This window comes from Mustelus asterias, chromosome 1, assembly GCF_964213995.1.
Source record: "Mustelus asterias chromosome 1, sMusAst1.hap1.1, whole genome shotgun sequence".
Lineage (NCBI taxonomy): Eukaryota > Metazoa > Chordata > Chondrichthyes > Carcharhiniformes > Triakidae > Mustelus > Mustelus asterias.
The window spans coordinates 84894963-84913412 of NC_135801.1; the positions used below are offsets into that span (position 1 = coordinate 84894963).

The window sequence follows — 18450 nt, forward strand, 5'->3', positions numbered from 1 at the left end:
TACTCTTCCTCCCCTCCTGTACAGACAAGCTACTTGTGGTGCCAGAAGCCTGGCTCTGTCTGCACTCACTGGAGGAACCAGCAGCCTCCAAAATGGATTACCGATTTGCGAGCAAGACCCCAGGGGATACCTGAACTACCTGTGTTTCTCTTTCACTGCATGGTGATCACCCATTCTCTTCCCTCCTCAGGTCCCAAGTCTCTTCGGACCTCCCCTGTTTCTACCTTTTCAATTTTATACTTTGCAGGTCTAGATGGCTTCACATTGAATCATTTCCACCCAGCTGATTAACACACACCAAATTTACCATACAACAGAAAATGCTGGAACTATTCAGCAGCTCCGAACCCAATTTCGATAAAAGGCCATTGACCCCTTGAAAGGTGAACTCCACTTCTCCCTTAACAGATACTACCTGACCTGCTGAGTATTTCCAACACTTTCTGTTTTTACTTCAAGAGTTCCAGTATCTGCAGCCTCTGTTTGCTCTTAGTTGTGCAGTCCCATTGTTGCAGCTTTGTCCCCATGGTACAGGGGGAAAATGCAACTTAATTCAATGCACTTTTCTTTTTGTTTTTAGTTTACAGTCAGCTGTCAGTCATGTCTTAATTCAATGATGACACAACCTTGCCTGAACAGTGCTACTGCCAATGGCATCTCAATCGTAAGGTAAGGAGGCATTGTCCAAAGCGTTAATGACCATTTGAAAAAATTGCTTTTGCTGTAGCCTCCAAAAGCTGCAATGCCCTGAGGGTTAAGGGTTTTGAGGGAGGGGGGGGGAGGGCGGTGTATAAATGTTGAACTGAAAGGTCCAGACAATCCATCTCACCATCTGCAAGTGGGTTTTACAGGGTCAGTGAAATATCATTTCATTGCAGCCATTTATGATCTACCTTCAGCCAAGCTAAAATCTCTAGCCGCTAGAGAATAAAATCTCAAATCGGGGGCTCTCAAATAGTTGCCCATAATAGTTAGTCTTTTGTCTGAATGCTGTTACCCCTAACCTGCCAGGGAAATAAAGTGGATTCCGCACCCCAGCAGCCTCCAGGCTATATTCCAGAAAGGTTTCATGCAGCAGTTCTGTTAAACAAAAGCTGCCTTAATATGAATGGGGGCTATTTCCACTTCTAGCAGGTCAGGAAACATGGGCTAGCAGCTCAGCTGTCAGTTACACACCCCGTGTGACTTTCTATAATCTGTGTGGAGAGGGATAATCGGGTGGATTGTGGCTGACTCATTACTGCACATTTTCCACCTCCATCAAAATGGAGATGTCCCCCATTTAGTCCATAGAAACAGTTCTCACAAAGTGATAACCTATATTACAATGTAGCTGTAACACCACTTCAAGCACACTGGGTGTGAGTAAGAATGATTACTCTGACAAAAATTGCTTACAGTTTACCATCTGCTTTTACACTTGACACCAACTTTGCTGAATGACATCTACCAAATCTCACCCGTCATTTAGTACAAGACAGCTATTAATATTTTCTTCCATCCACTAATGGTCGTGAACTTACTGACTGAAGCTGTAAAAAGGGTTTCCCTGATGTACAGTTACACTGACCTTTTTTTTAAATAACATTGACAAATGGGGGAAAATGTACCCCAAATACTCTTAATTAAGATAAATTAAATGCACTTGTGAGATGTCCACACCATTTTTCGGTCAGTTTAAAGGAAATGAACAACAGGCACTTAAAAAGTGAGACATCACAAGACAGAACGTAATGCACGTACAATGACAATGATGATTGTTAATTCTTTTGGAATTATCATCTACATTCTGCAGAAGTAAATTAAAAAAAAACTTCTTTGCAAATAAGAACAGTTATTAAAGGAATCTAATAAGACAGAACACAATGTAACTAAGGTGATACTGATAGTTAGTGGTTTGTTTCTGCTCCAGCAATGTGCATTTGTTCTCCAGTATTACTCAGAGTAAACCAGAGGTGTTGGCACTCTTACGATGTAAGCTGTATTAAATGTTATCTACTTACTGGGAGACCAAGGGGTCCTCTGTCACCTTTTTGACCTGGTTCACCCTTCCCTCCTTTAACACCATTCAACCCCGGTTCACCCTAAATGTAAAAGTAAAGTCCACCTTTTTTTTGCTACTTTGAAGCTGGGACAGAAATGCATTTAAATTAATCACAAAAAGCTACTGCAAATAGCTGTGCATCGATCAATGGATTATTCCCCCGCCCCGCCCCCCCCGGACCCCTACCCCTCCGTGGTCAATGCTCTTTTCAATCCTTCTACAGCATATTAGCATTCTTGATATTCATTTTACATTGGATGCAGAAGATATTTTCTTCTTCCTTGATTAAATTAGACATAGAAGGAAGAGACCTACTTCAGGATCGTACACATGTCTTGGCAGACATTTTTAATATCACAGTCGTCGTGTCAGAGCTTGTGCATCTGGTCAAAGTTGTCATTGTGCACTTTACTGATGGAATAACCTGAGACACCCATACGTATGGTTTTGTGACTGTTCTTTCTGCCAGCTCCCTGAAAGAGGGTGCTATTCCCCCCTCTATTTTACAGCCTAGAATACAAGCCCAAAACATACTGCTGGCAATATTAGGAAATCAAAACTTTAATGTGTTCACAAGGCACCTCTCAATTTGTAACTTTATTATTAACTATCGATGTAGAAATAGCAGATAGATGACCACCACATGAATCTATTAAAGTCTTTGTTTATTATTAAGAATCAGAATATGCAAAAGAAAAGCTTAGCTTAATTTAATCTGATTAGAATTTAGGATTTAGGAGGAGGAGTAGGCCATTCAGCCCTTCGAGCTTGTTCCACCATTCAATAAGATCAAGGCTTATCGGATTGAGATCTCTACAGCACTTTGCCATCTTCCCCACCATGGCCCTCAACTCCCTTGTCTATCAAAAATCAGTCTAACTCAGCCTTGAATAAATTCAATAACTCAGCCTCTACTGCTTTCTGGGAAGAAATTTCACATACTAATGGACCTTTGAGAGAAAGAGATTCTCCTGATCTCTGTCTTAAACGGTAGACCTCTTATTCTTAAACTGCACCCCTAGTCCTAGTCTTCCCACAAGTGGAAACAACTTCCGGGTATCTACCCTGTCACATCCCCTCAGGATCTTATATGTTTCAATAAGATCACCTCTCATTCTTCTAAACTCCAATGGGTTTGGGCCCATTCTGTTCAACATTTTTTCTTAAGATGAGCTCTTCATCCCAGGAATGAGTGAACTTTCTCTCAACTGTTTCTAAAGCAATTATATATTTTTTCAAATAAGGAGACCGATACTGTACATCAGTATTCCAGATGTGGTCTCGCCAAAGAGCTCCATGATGAATGTAATATCTCATGGAACCTCATCCTGCAGTGTTTGTAGTACAATGACCAACCCAAAAATTTACAGAACTGCTTTCAAAGCAATGAGTGGGACCATTGCCACATCTTCACAGCTCAAAGGCAGGAAGTCTATAAGAATCCGTGCTTGGAAGACACTGATGTCGAAGATAACCCTTAAAAACTTTTATCAGATGCATTAAATGTAGACAAATAATTTGCTAATGATGCTGATTCAGGGATGTGACTGGTGAGACTATTAAAAGTACACTGACGGATGCACAGAAATTTCAGTAATACCTTTTGTGCGGTGATCACTTTAAACCTATAAGTTCATGAGCTCTGACGGTGACATACAATAAGGTTAGTTTAGAGGTTTTTAGGATTGGCAAACTGATGATAGTGATGGAATTTTAAATGCATTTTCTGCCTTCCATCCAGTGACAATGTGGAGTGCTCTAAATCAGACAGTTTGTGTCCGAAGCAATGCAGGGCTCTCCCTACATTAACCTGACACAGTGAAATACTGCCTCTCTGAGTGACAATGACGCCTGCTGCACAGGACGTGGGTGGTTTTATGCAAGGCATTCGCAACTATTGAATGCCTCAATTAAACTGATCAAGCTCTCTTCTATTACAGGGGGATCATTATCAGTAGTCAAAATGTGAGTAGAATTTCATCACCTGTCTTACATCCTGGAGGTGAGAGCTGGTTGGCCTAATGTAATGTGTAGTCCAATCAAGTTGCTAGCATTATATGATATTCACATTGTGTATATTCTGCATGGAGTCCCTGATGTTCTGTGAAGCTGGGGGACAGATGAACTTCACAGAAACCTTCTAACGTCCGCCCCTGGCTTCGTACTACTTCTGCTTATAAATCCTCTGCCTCTCCATGAAAAACGGAGCCCTACTGATGGCCGATCAATTTAAAATGGTAACCTGATCTTGTGTGAATACACCTTGGGCAACTTTCAGCAGGACTTTTGTAAAATTTTGTGAAGTTTATGCGATATGTTTATTCTACAGCGCAAGAACTTACAGGTTTAAAGATTCTACAACATAAAATCGACATTAAATTAGTCAAACAAATGACACATAGCATGCATCGCTAATTTTAACAAAGGGCATGGAGACAAATTAAAGGATATCATTCATTTTCAGTTTGCTTAGACTTTGTTAATGATTTACCTTGGGTCCTGGAAGTCCATGCGGTCCCTGTAAGAACAGAACAGAACAGTTTATTGAAAATAAGCAAAACTAGCTCTAACTTTTCATCACACTGTAATTCTTTGTTGCTAAGGTAATCAAGGCCAAGAGCTACATGCCCCAAGGCATGTGTTGATATGCACCTTACTGTATTCTACTCTAATCGGATGGTCTTTCCCCCATTTCTTTATCTATTCTTTATTTCCAAATACTTATCCGATTCTCTTTTGGATATCGGGGTGTCAGATTCAATAGCTACTTGCAGTAAAGTATTCAATTTTTTAATAACCCTACGCTGGAATCATTTCCTCCAATTTCCCATTCACTCTTCAAAGGATCATTCTCAGCCTATGCCCCCTTGTTACCAACTTGTCAACCAAAGGCAATGGTCATTCAGTAATTACCATCTCAAAACATTTCAAATAGTGAACACTTCTGCCAGATCTCTCCTCCAACTCTCTCAATTCCAGTGATAATCTTCCCAATATTGCAAGCCTTTCCTCATAACTATATCTTTCGTTCCAGGCATCAGACAAGTGAATTTTCAATGTACCTTGAGCTGTGCTGCAGCAATGAATTTGAATGGCCATCAAGAGGTTAAAATATCTTTTATTTACTGAAACCTATTGCAATTCTAATCCAAATTCACTCAGATATAAGAACATAAGAAATAGGAGCAGGAGTAGGCCATCTAGCCCCTCGAGCCTGCCCTGCCATTCAATAAGATCATGGCTGATCTGACGTGGATCAGTACCACTTACCCGCCTGATCCCCATAACCCTTAATTCCCTTACCGCTCAGGAATCCATCCATCCGCGCTTTAAACATATTCAGCGAGGTAGCCTCCACCACCTCAGTGGGCAGAGAATTCCAGAGATTCACCACCCTCTGGGAGAAGAAGTTCCTCCTCAACTCTGTCTTAAACCGACCCCCCTTTATTTTGAGGCTGTGTCCTCTAGTTTTAACTTCCTTACTAAGTGGAAAGAATCTCTCCGCCTCCACCCTATCCAGCCCCCGCATTATCTTATAAGTCTCCATAAGATCCCCCCTCATCCTTCTAAACTCCAACGAGTACAAACCCAATCTCCTCAGCCTCTCCTCATAATCCAAACCCCTCATCTCCGGTATCAACCTGGTGAACCTTCTCTGCACTCCCTCCAATGCCAATATATCCTTCCTCATATAAGGGGACCAATACTGCACACAGTATTCCAGCTGCGGCCTCACCAATGCCCTGTACAGGTGCATCAAGACATCCCTGCTTTTATATTCTATCCCCCTCGCAATATAGGCCAACATCCCATTTGCCTTCTTGATCACCTGTTGTACCTGCAGACTGGGCTTTTGCGTCTCATGCACAAGGACCCCCAGGTCCCTTTGCACGGTAGCATGTTTTAATTTGTTTCCATTGAGATAGTAATCCCATTTGTTATTATTTCCTCCAAAGTGTATAACCTCGCATTTATCAACGTTATACTCCATTTGCCATATCCTCGCCCACTCACTCAGCCTGTCCAAATCTCTCTGCAGATCTTCTCCGTCCTCCACACGATTCACTTTTCCACTTATCTTTGTGTCGTCTGCAAACTTCGTTACCCTACACTCCGTCCCCTCCTCCAGATCATCTATATGTTTCCTGTGAACTAAACCATCTAAAAGCTAAGTTCAGCTTGATGATAACTTTTTAACATATTGCACTAAGCCTCCTATTCCTTCCCCCTGGGTGGTATGGCCAGAAATTCCAAGATGTGGCATACCTCTATACATAAATGCAGAATCCAATGTGCCTTTTTAATGGCTTTTTCTGCTTTTATAGATCTATGCATCTTTACTGATCCATTCCCATAAGGTTCATTCTATTTGAGGCATATTTCATTTCCATGTGCACTAATCACACACTTCTCTGTATTGAGCTGGACATACTACATAGCTTCTTGCTCCACTAATCTGACAATATCTCATTGCATTCTTCCTCTTCCCAGTTTGTCATGGCCTATCTTAGTGTCATGACTTATCTCAATACAATTCCTCTTGGACTTATGTCCAGCACTATATGGCGAAGAAAGCGGCTTCGACGCTGCTTTTCCCACCCCGCTTTCGGCCTTTGCCGAATTCTAGGAAAATTCTGTCCAACTTCTTTCCAGTCCAAGTACTCGGGGAAATTTGTATTTTTGTGAGATTTGGCATCCCAATGCAAACACAGCAAGGATACAATAACAGCAAGATTCTATTTATTCAAAAAGTTAGTATGCAGATACAGCAAGTGAATAGGAAGGCAAATGGAATGTTGATGTTTTTTGCAAAAGGAATGGAATATAAAAGTAGGGACGTTTTACTGCAGTTGTACAGGGCCATAGTGAGATCACATCTGGAACTATGTAGAGTTTTGGTCTCCTTATTTGAAAAAAGACAATTGCTTTAGAAACAGTTTAGTGAAGGTTCACTTGACTCATTCCTGGGATGAAAGGCTTACCTTATGAAAAAAAGTTGAACAGGTTGGGTCTATACCCATTGGAGTTTAGAAGAATGAGAAGTGATTTTATGAAACATGTAAGATCTTGATAGAATAGGTACCAGGAGGATGATTTCATTTGTGGAAGATACGAGAGCTAGAGGACACAATTAAAGAATAAGAGGTCTCTCTTTTAAGACTGAGGTGAGTAAAATCTTGTTATCCTGTGGAATTCTCTTCCCCAGGAAGCAGTGGAGGCTGGGTCATTGAAATTCTTCAAGGCAGAGTTTGATAGATGATGGACAAAAGAACCAAGGGTTATAAGGGGGAGGTTTCAGGCAGGAAAGTGGAATTGAGACCATAACCAGATTAGCTATAATCTTATTGAACTGCGAGCAGGCTCAAAGGGCCGAATGGCCTACATCTGCAGCAAAATCCCATGTTTCTATGTAATGTTCACATCCATAAGGATAAACTCAGAATACACACAGCTTTTAAGGACATTCACATACCCTTCAGTTAATGAGAATGGAGCATACATATTCTCAGAACAATAACCGTGACTTACCATTGGACCTGGTGGACCTTGTGAGCCAGTAGGCCCTGGGGGTCCTACAACCTGTACAAATAAACAATAGTTCTGTAAGGCAGTAAGCAGTGTGCATTATTTTTAAAAAAATACCTACTAACTGCATGTTCTGTGCATTTACATGATCTGCGCATTCTTGTCCAACAATGATATAAAGACATTGATTATGGTGCTTCTAATGATAAAATGTCCCAAATTGCCTTCTAGATTGGGGAATGAAGCACGCACTGAATTGGAGGGAAAGGGTTGGGAGAATGCAGTTCAATGGTTGAAGAGAAATGTAGTGTATTGGAAGCTAAACATAGGAGAGAAACAGCGGCTCAGAGGGCAGTGGTATAGTTGAAGAAACAGCTGCCTATGTGGAGCAAAGGGTTTGATTGTCATTGAAACAAAGAGCAGGGATTAAGCCTGAAAGCAGTTATTGGAAGGCATGGAGAAAGATCATAGAAGTTAATTCCTAAGGCCACAGAGAGCCATTGGAGTTGTGGGAATCGAGGCGTTAGACAAAATAATTTGAGGGGCATTTTGGTTCTTCCAACCCTCCAGGATGAGCTCAGAAACAACTTCTTCCCAGTCCAACTGACTCTGGGGAAATTTGTGCTTTTGTGGGATTTGGCTACCTTCACGACCACACAGCAAGGACACGGTTATAGAAAGATTCTATTTATTCAAAGATGTTAGTATGCAAGTTAGGTCAGCAAGTGATTAAGATGATGAATAAATGTTTTTTAAATGATTGAGTGTTTCAGCATTGTGAAGAATCTGCAGATTGTGGAAAGTGAAAGCAGGAGAGTGGATAGGGAAGCATTAGAGAAGTCAATAAGCCTCAAGGAAAAAATGTCTGGGATTTGTGCTCTGGGGACAGTGGGAGAGGTAGGGTTCTGAAAGGTGAAGTTGCAAAATTGTGGCAGATGCAGAAGAGGAAGAACAAGGTATGGAGGCTGCTTTTGAGCACATTCAAGAGCAAAGAAATTCAATTAGAACATAGCAAATAATAACAGAAAAGAGTAGCAAATGACAAGAGGTAAAAATATATCATGGAAATTAAGTATAAGAGGAAGTTTGGAATATTTAACAGAGTATCCTCCTGATTAGATGCTGTAACCGTTTAAGAGTCTATCATTTCTGTTGATCATCTGCCAGTTGTAGTTGAATGGGAGAACTCCTGAGGAAATTCAGGCAATTGTGGCATGAATTGGCATTGAGCATATGAGGCACCATGTTTGTTCACAATAAGATAACATTATCACTGAAATAATGATAGTCAATAAGAGCACATTTATTATTACAGTATCCAAAACAAATGGCATCTATCAAACAGAATGATGAAACGCAGCAACAAAATTGGTTATTCTTTATAAAGAGTTACCTTCAAGTTAATCCAAGTATGAAATTTAAATCTAAACCTTACTTTATGCCAGGATCAATTTGGTGGGAAAATTCCAACACAGTTCCTTTGGGGGTTGGATTTAAGTTCATATGGTTCTGCCAAAGTCAGTGAGACCACTAGATCCTGAGAATTAGCTACTGATTGACTCATGTTATGTATTCCAAATTCTGCTGTGGTACATTCTTCAATCAGCAAAATAAACATGATTTATTCCTATCACTTTCTTTTTCTAACAGTGTGTGGTTCATTGTGTTTTCATTAGAAATACTGAGAAAATTACAAATTGCAGATCTGCATGAAATATACTCTTTAGTCCAGCAGCTTTGCATGCTTTGTAAGTGGACACTGTGCCCCTATGATCTGGAGTGTGCCTTTACTATTTAATATCTGACTACGTAATAACATAGCTCCAGGAACTGTTATGACCCCACATTGTGTATACTGGACACATGCCTGGTGTTTATTTCTCCTCTCTTCCAGAAGGTGAACTGTTAATTACTTGAGTAAGGTGAGGCCGACTGCAAAGCAATGAGACGGCTCATCTTACCTGCAGCATGAATGATTAGAATACATCTTTCCGTGAAATTTCACCTATTGCATGTTGCTCCTTGGTAAATAAAAGAGGCCAGCTATTAGTGGATTAAATCCACTTCGCAACCCCTGTCCTCTTCCCCACCCCCTCTCAATACTAGCTGGCAATAAACTTTCCTGTTCTGGGAAGCATATGTGGCATACCTGAAAACCTCAAATCTAACTTTGGAGAGAATGGAAAGCATTTCTGCCTCATCCAGTTTCAAACTGGACAAGCTGATCTCATTTTACGTTCCATCTATTTGTTGTCACCACACTTTAATGGGGCTGTTGATATTTTCTTGCTTCTTCTCTGACTTTCTTCAAGTATTCCTGAATCCACACCTCAGTGTTATTCACCCATCCAATTTTTCTTATTCCCCTTCTGATTTTACCCTCAATAGTTGCCAGGACAGGGCTGTCGGGCCTTTGTTTCCACTGCCCATATCTGGCTATCTTTCTGTCCTTGACTATGTTTATCAAGATGTGGAGATGCCGGCGTTGGACTGGGGTAAACACAGTAAGAAGTTTAACAACACCAGGTTAAAGTCCAACAGGTTTATTTGGTAGCAAAAGCCACACAAGCTTTCGGAGCTCTAAGCCCCTTCTTCAGGTGAGTGGGAATTCTGTTCACAAACAGAGCATATAAAGACACAGACTCAATTTACATGAATAATGGTTGGAATGCGAATACTTACAACTAATCAAGTCTTTAAGAAAGAAAACAATGTGAGTGGAGAGAGCATCAAGACAGGCTAAAAAGATGTGTATTGTCTCCAGACAAGACAGCCAGTGAAACTCTGCAGGTCCACGCAACTGTGGGGGTTACAAATAGTGTGACATGAACCCAATATCCCGGTTGAGGCCGTCCTCGTGTGTGCGGAACTTGGCTATCAGTTTCTGCTCAGCGACTCTGCGCTGTCGTGTGTCGCGAAGGCCGCCTTGGAGAACGCTTACCCGAATATCAGAGGCCGAATGCCCTTGACCGCTGAAGTGCTCCCCAACAGGAAGAGAACAGTCTTGCCTGGTGATTGTCGAGCGGTGTTCATTCATCCGTTGTCGCAGCGTCTGCATAGTTTCCCCAATGTACCATGCCTCGGGACATCCTTTCTTGCAGCGTATCAGGTAGACAACGTTGGCCGAATTGCAAGAGTATGTACCGTGTACCTGGTGGATGGTGTTCTCACGTGAGATGATGGCATCTGTGTCGATGATCCGGCACGTCTTGCAGAGGTTGCTGTGGCAGGGTTGTGTGGTGTCATGGTCACTGTTCTCCTGAAGGCTGGGTAGTTTGCTGCGGACAATGGTCTGTTTGAGGTTGTGCGGTTGTTTGAAGGATGACAGATGAAGGACAACGGATGAATGAACACCGCTCGACAATCACCAGGCAAGACTGTTCTCTTCCTGTTGGGGAGCACTTCAGCGGTCAAGGGCATTCGGCCTCTGATATTCGGGTAAGCGTTCTCCAAGGCGGCCTTCGCGACACACGACAGCGCAGAGTCGCTAAGCAGAAACTGATAGCCAAGTTCCGCACACACAAGGACGGCCTCAACCGGGATATTGGGTTCATGTCACACTATTTGTAACCCCCACAGTTGCGTGGACCTGCAGAGTTTCACTGGCTGTCTTGTCTGGAGACAATACACATCTTTTTAGCCTGTCTTGATGCTCTCTCCACTCACTGTTTTCTTTCTTAAAGACTTGATTAGTTGTAAGTATTCGCATTCCAACCATTATTCATGTAAATTGAGTCTGTGTCTTTATATGCTCTGTTTGTGAACAGAATTCCCACTCACCTGAAGAAGGGGCTTAGAGCTCCGAAAGCTTGTGTGGCTTTTGCTACCAAATAAACCTGTTGGACTTTAACCTGGTGTTAAACTTCTTACTATGTTTATCAACCCATTTGTATTCCTGAACTTCTAACTTTTGATCTAATGTACTCGTTTGACTTTCTGTCCATTCCACAGCAAGAAAAAACCTAAAGCTTGAATCAGTGGCCCTTTGTCACCTTTCTGTGATAAGGATTGGTTCATCAAGCTGCCAATCAGAGCTGCAACTTGCTCGCTCAATGGGCAGCCATGGCAATTGTGTTGCTGGTTTCATTGGACTCCCCCTATGCTTCATGAATGGAAGCCATTCTAACATTCCTGATGGGACTATCTCTGGGGAGTGTTAACAGCCCACACTATGTCAAACTCATTAAAATTTAATCCCAAAGCACTTCCAAGGCAATTGGGAAAGCCTTGAAATAAATAGATGAATACTAAATATGATCAATATATTTCATACTAGTTTTTCAATTCCATTCTAGATTTTCAAAATCAAATCAAGTCCAGGCTAGCAGAAATGGGGATATCAATATTGTGGGCCCTAAACTGTAGGGGAGAGCAGCAGGAGCAAGGCCACAGAGTTCAGGCTGAAAAATAGGAAGCAGGTGTGAAACTGCAAGCAGCAAAGCTACAGGGCATGGGCAAAGCTGCAGGCATCACCAGAAATTAAAGTTAAAAAAATGGGATTTTTTTTTCAGAAAAGTAACCTATTTGCCAGAACACGAGAAGCTGACATGGTAGCATGAGTGGAATCATACCATCTTAGGCCATGTGGCATGGTGGCACTGCGGCTAGCACTGCTGCCTCACAGCGCCAGGGTGATTCAATTCCGGCCTTGGATGACTGTCTGTGTAGAGTTTGCACGTTCTCCCTGTGTCTGCGTGGGTTTCCTCCGGGTGCTTCGGCTTCTTCCCACAGTCCAAAGATGTGCAGGTTAGGTGGATTGGCCATTCTTAAATGTACGGGTTATGGGGATAGGGTCTGGGTAAAAACCTCTTTTGGAGAGTCGGTGCAGACTCCATGGGTTAGTGGAAACTGTGCCCCTATGATCTGGAGTGTGCCTTTACTATTTAATACCTGACTACGTAATAGCATAGCTCCAGGGACTGCAACATTATGACCCCTCATTGTGTATACTGGAGATCTGAGGGGCTGCAGTGAGATGAGTGGGAGGGAGAGGACAAATTCTCCAACCAATCAGCAAATTGTCAAGGAAATCAGCAGCAACAGTGTGATCATTCTAACCTGGAACAGTTTATCATGAGGATCCAGAGCACGGTAACATTTTCAGATGTCAAGCCATACACACTGACTTTCCCAGCATTCTTCTGCACAATTCTCCTCAGGTCAACAGGCCTTGCAGATTCATTCCCCTCTCTCCAGATAGCTCACATCCCCATCTGAGCAGCCGCCCTAACCCTACCATCCTCTCATGGGCATGCCTCACAGTCACCCTTCGCAAATGATGTCCTTCCCTCATATCCATAGAAGGCACTACAAACACTCACGTCATTCTACTTTCTTTCCTTCCAGAAGAGAACACAGAACCTGGGGAGATGTAGAGTCCCAGGTACGGGGGTTGAACCTGAGGATTAGAGACAGGCACCTTGTTGTCCACAGGCAATGTGTGCCCACCTGATCCACTGGGAAGGAGGTCTTGTTCCAGGAGGTTGCAGATGTCAGTAATGATCTGCTGTGTGAACCTGAGCCTCCAGAGGTCCTCGTGCTGACATGTTGAGAGAATTGGTCTTCTGCTTGTAGTTGCTGTGTTGGAAATCTCACTTCTTTTCAGCTGGATCTCAGTGCCATCCCCTCTGTCTGTGGAGAAGGAGTCTGTGTGCTGATGTCTGGCAGCAGGGAGATACAGCTGAAGGTAAGTGATGCCTTCCGAGCAGTTGACAGTCTCTGTCAAGCAGCAAAAATATTCAGAGCAGAAGTGCTTTGAACAGCAGTCTCTCTAAGGCCATGGCTGGAGCTCTTCAGCATCAAAGCCTTTACTGTTTGTCAGTTTCACTGAAGAAGCTCTTCCCACTGTGAACTTCCCTTGGTGACTCTGGAGTGTTGCTGCCAGGTTGGCAAACTGTTGAGAAATCCAGAATTCAGGACTATAGAACAACGTAATTGGTTTCTTCATGATTTATCAGACAGATCCAAGGGGGTTTCCACACTTGCCTTCAAAGCTGCCCCAGGGAAAGTCTGAGGGTGGGATCCTGCCGGGATCCTAACCTGATACCACTTTCCAGGGCTTTCTCACCTTCCCTGCCCCCCAAACACACATCTAACAGCGTTGGAAATTTCTGCCCATGTATCAGAATGAGCAGCTGGAATTGAAGCCAACTTGCAAAAGGCTGGAAAAATCTTCAAGATCCATTTTTAGATCATCACTGTTGACAAGTTTTTCATAATCATCACTGCCGTATCAGTGGGTCATCCCCCTTCTCTCAGACTGTTTTCGTTACTTGACAGAGATTGTCAACTGCTCAGAAGCCTTTACTCACCTTCAGCTGTACCTCCCTGCTGCTAACGCCAACCATATTCATAAATGTTGGCAGAATAGACGTTAGTTCATGATCTTTTAAAAATTCATTTTATGGGATGTGGATGTTGCTGATGAGGTCAGCATTTATTGCTCATCCTTAGTTGCTCTTGAGAAAATGGTGGTGAGCCGCCTTCAAGAACCACTGCAGTCCCTGAGATGTAGGTACACCCACAGTGCTGTTAGGTAGAGAATTCCAAGATTTTGACCCAGCGACAGTGAAGGAACGGTGGTATATTTCCAAGTCAGGATGGTGAGTAACTTGGAGGGGAATGTCCATGTTGTCGTGTTCCCAGATATCCGCTGCTCATGATCTTCTAGATGGTAGTGGTCATGGATTTGGAAGGTGCTGCCTCAGGAACCTTGATGAATTCCTATAATGTATCTTGTAGATGGTACACATGGCTGCTAGTGTTTATCGGTGGTGAAGGGAGTGAATGTTTGTGGAAGGGGTAGCAATCAAGTGGGCTGATGTGTCCTGGATGATGTTGAGCTTTTGGAGTGTTATTGGAGCTGCACTCATCCAGGCAAATGGATAGTATTCCATCATGCCTTGTAGATGGTGAACATGCTTTGGGGAGTCAGGAGGTGAGTTACTCATCGCAGGATTCCTAGCCTCTGACCTACTTTTGTAACCACAGTATTTATTTGGCTGGTCCAGTTCAGTTTCTGATCAATGGTCATCCCCAGGATTTGATAGTGGGGGATTCAACTATGGTAATGCCATTGAATGTCAAGGAGTGAGGGTTAGATTATCTTTCCTTGGAGATGGTCATTGCCTGGCACTTGCGTGGCGTATATGCTGCTTGCCACTTGTCACTCAAGCCTGGATATTGTCCAGGTCTTGCTGCATTTGGATATGAACTGATGTTGAAGAAGCAGAAGCAGTAATTTTGTCAGAGGTTAGGAGTGGCTAACGAAAACAATTGATTTCAAGAGGTTGGTTTATAAGACTAATTAGGGTGGAAACTGGAATAGTGTACTATTTCTGAGTGCATTTAAAATTTAAAAGATGGAGTCCTTTCTTTCTGAAGCACCTTCTTCAATGTTTATCAGGAAAAAATATCTATATTTATTCATCATGATAGTTTCTCCCCAAAGACTCGCCATATTGAGTTTTCTTTTCTCTAGAGCCCGTAGCGTCTGTCATTTCTTCCTGTATCCCAGAGGTGTTCCATTCATTACACTGGGACCACCACTTCAGATCGGCTAGGAATCTGATCCAGAGCAAGCCAACCCTGGAAAGCTTTTACTTACTGAAGCAGAAACTCACACTAAATTGTCTCTGCATTTACTATCACTGAACGAGTTTCCTGCTACTGGACCCCACTGCATTTACATCAGTTATACATTTTTTCCTCCAATAAACCTGTTCTTCCTGAAGGTATACGAGTCAGTGGATACTTATAAGTTTAAGTTTATTTATTAGTGTCACAAGTAGGCTTACATTAACACTGCAATGAAGCTACTGTGAAAATCCCCTGGTCGCCACACTCTGGCACCTGTTCGGGTACACTGAGGGAGAATTTAGCACGGCGAATGCACCTAACCAGCACATCTTTTGGACTGTGGGAGGAAACTGCAGCACCCAGAGGAAACCCACGCAGACACGGGGAGAATATGCAGACTCCGCACAGACACTGGAGTCAGACCCAAGCTGGGAATCGAACCTGCATCCTTGGCGCTGTGAGGCAGCAACGCTAACGCTAACTGACTCCCTCCATAACAAGGCATTATTAAATACACAGTTCTACCGAAACAATGTGTGATGCAAGAATATACATAGATTGCTACATTCTTTATTTCTAAGACAGTAAAGAGTTGGTCTTGTTTGACAATGTATAATAAATATATCACAGACTTGTTCTACATTACAAAATGATGACCACAATACCTCGTTTTGAAGAACTTACTGAAATGCCTTTTGGGCCAGATAACCCATGATCTCCTTTCTCTCCTTTTTCTCCCTTTTCTCCATTAATGCCCTTGTAAACAAAAGTCAGGAGTTATAACCCAAATTGTAAATTAACCATGATTAATTGAACTCTCCAAATTATTCTGTTTACAACCTAAACAAAAGTAGTCCTAAATATTGATTTTAAAAGTTTACTCCTGTTGAACGGTACGTGGAAACCTTAACGTTCACACTAGAATAAGCAGATTAATGCCAATGTTTAATGATTAACATCCAACAGAAGGACAGTATCTCCAACAATTCAACATGCTCTCAGTACTGGAATGACTGAGTTCTGGAATGACACTTGACTGAACAATCCTCTAACTTGGAGGTAAGGTGCTGAGTACAGCCAAACATAACATGGCTGAATTATGGAATATTCTCTTTATTTTTTTATTCTAATGAGAAGCTGGCTTTCATCGCAGGATGTTTAGAACAAAAAAGCAAGGTAATATAATTCCAGTTATATGGAAACTCGCTTCAGTCTTGGATGCCATACTTTTGAAAGAATATACTGACTTAGGATGAATAGGTGGTCAATGAGGAATTCCTCAGGAAGATACTGGAATGTAGGGTCGTAGAAACAATGTGAAACCATAACTTTAGACTTCACTTCCTAAAAATTTGAAAATTAAGGGGTGATCCAATTTAGTTGTCTAAAATAATGAGGGGATTTGACAACATGGAATTGACAACATATCTCTCCAACTAGGAAACACCAGAACATGGGGCTATAATAGTAGACTAAAGTTAGAACCAAACTGGTTAAAATTGAATCCGAAAAACTGTTCTTCATAAAATGGCTGTGACAATGTGAAATACGCTGCCCAGAAGGTCATAAAAAATAATCAACCAAGGTGTTTAGAGGATAGGTAGACACTTACTGGATAAATATGTGTATTAAGGAATATGGAGAAAAGATTGAGGGATATAGTCAAAATAGAGGAGTAGATTTAAAGGATTTGGTAGTGAAATTCTAATGCACTGCTGGGCTCATTACTATAAATGCACTGATCAGTTCAACCAACAGATAATCTGGAGTTAACTATCTTTATATGACGAGTGAGCTGTGAGACGCACCTCAGCCTGATCCTTTCCTCACCCGATGGACACAGACCTGCATTTTCCAGCTGTGTCACTAGGTTACAGTCAAGAGAGGGGTTAATTGTTTGTCTCCTTATCCTAGGCTTGCTGAGGCCAATTGTAGTACTCCTTCTGCTGGCTCACTTGAGATTAACTAATTCAGCACAAACCTGAGATATTCAGGCTGATATTCACCTTCAGTTTCCCACAGTGCATTCCGCAAGTGAATTATCAGGGAAATTGCACAACACTTTCCTAGTACAAAATAAATCTGCTTTAAAATATCCTCACAATATCTCTGACCATATCAGATGCACTCACAGATAATCCGGGTAAGCCTATGCTTCCTTTATCTCCTGGATGACCAATGTCGCCTTTCGAACCTTTAGGGCCCTGAAAGCAAACACAAAAACTTAATACTCCAGAGAAAGAGACAACTATTTATATTCTTCAAAGCTTTTTTGTCAGAAATGTTGGGGGAAAAAATTAAAAATAATCAAAAATAAGATGATTTCAGTACCTGTGTTCCCTCAGTTCCAGGAAGCCCAGGATTACCCATGTCTCCCTGTTGTTCAATATAAAAAGGAATGCAAAAAATGTTCCCGTGAATAACTGCAACAAGTCCTCATGTTTATCAAGTTTCTAATGATAAGCCAAATCCATGTGTTCTCTTTCTCTCTCTCTGCAAATATATATAACAAATCTTTCGTGTTCCATGTTGAAATTGGCAGTGAAGATGTCGGACCACCCAGAACTTCACCTCCATTTTTCAATGTCCTGGTTCTTATTAAAGCCATTACATTCTTTTAACCTGGCAGTGCTCCTCATCTCCGCACCCTTGATTCCAAGCAATTCAGAAGGTAGACAACACTATTTGAAATCATCTTGGAGTGAAAAGATAACCTTGACTTCTTTTCTCTGCTACAAGCCTTCTTCTTAAACCCATCTCCCCAGTCTCTTCCATCCTCGCTCACAATAACAGGTGTGAGGAGATCATGGACTTCTTTGTCACTAAGATTGCAACTATGCAATCAGCTGCCTCTATAACTTTCCTCTCATCTCTTAGCCCACTGGGCCAAACTTCCACTCAGGTTGTCCCTCATCTTAATCCTGAACTTAGATCTTTCTCTTGTTTATCTTCCATCTCAACATTGGCTCTTTCCAAGCTTATCTTGTACACCTCCTGCTTCCTTGATCCTATTGTATTAAACTGCTGACCACCCAACTTCCCTTCCTGGCTCCAATGTTAGCTAATATTGTTAACAGTTCTCTCAAAATTGAACTATTCGTCCTCATTCTTTTCCTCATTCTTTCAGAAGATTTGGGTGTTGCTGGCAAGTCTGACATTTATTGTCTATCCATAATTCCTTGAGAAGGTGTGAGTGAGCACTCTTGGACCATTGTTTCTTTTGTAGGTACACAGGAAGAGACCAGTTCTCAACTTGTCTGCAGCCTTTGATACAGTTGACCAAACCATCCTCCTCCAATATC

General features: G+C 42.0%; 1 protein-coding gene across 1 annotated transcript in view; it reads right to left on the reverse strand.

Moving 5' to 3' along the window:
• The window catches only part of LOC144508523 (uncharacterized), a 628622-nt gene that overhangs the window by 45366 nt on the left and 564806 nt on the right, over positions 1–18450 (reverse strand). Inside the window, exons 23-26 of the mRNA XM_078236560.1 lie at positions 17281–17352; positions 15833–15904; positions 7574–7624; positions 4536–4562 (exon numbers count right to left, since the gene is read on the reverse strand). Coding sequence (XP_078092686.1) covers positions 4536–4562; positions 7574–7624; positions 15833–15904; positions 17281–17352 — 222 coding nt within the window. The remainder of the gene's footprint in view (positions 1–4535; positions 4563–7573; positions 7625–15832; positions 15905–17280; positions 17353–18450) is intronic.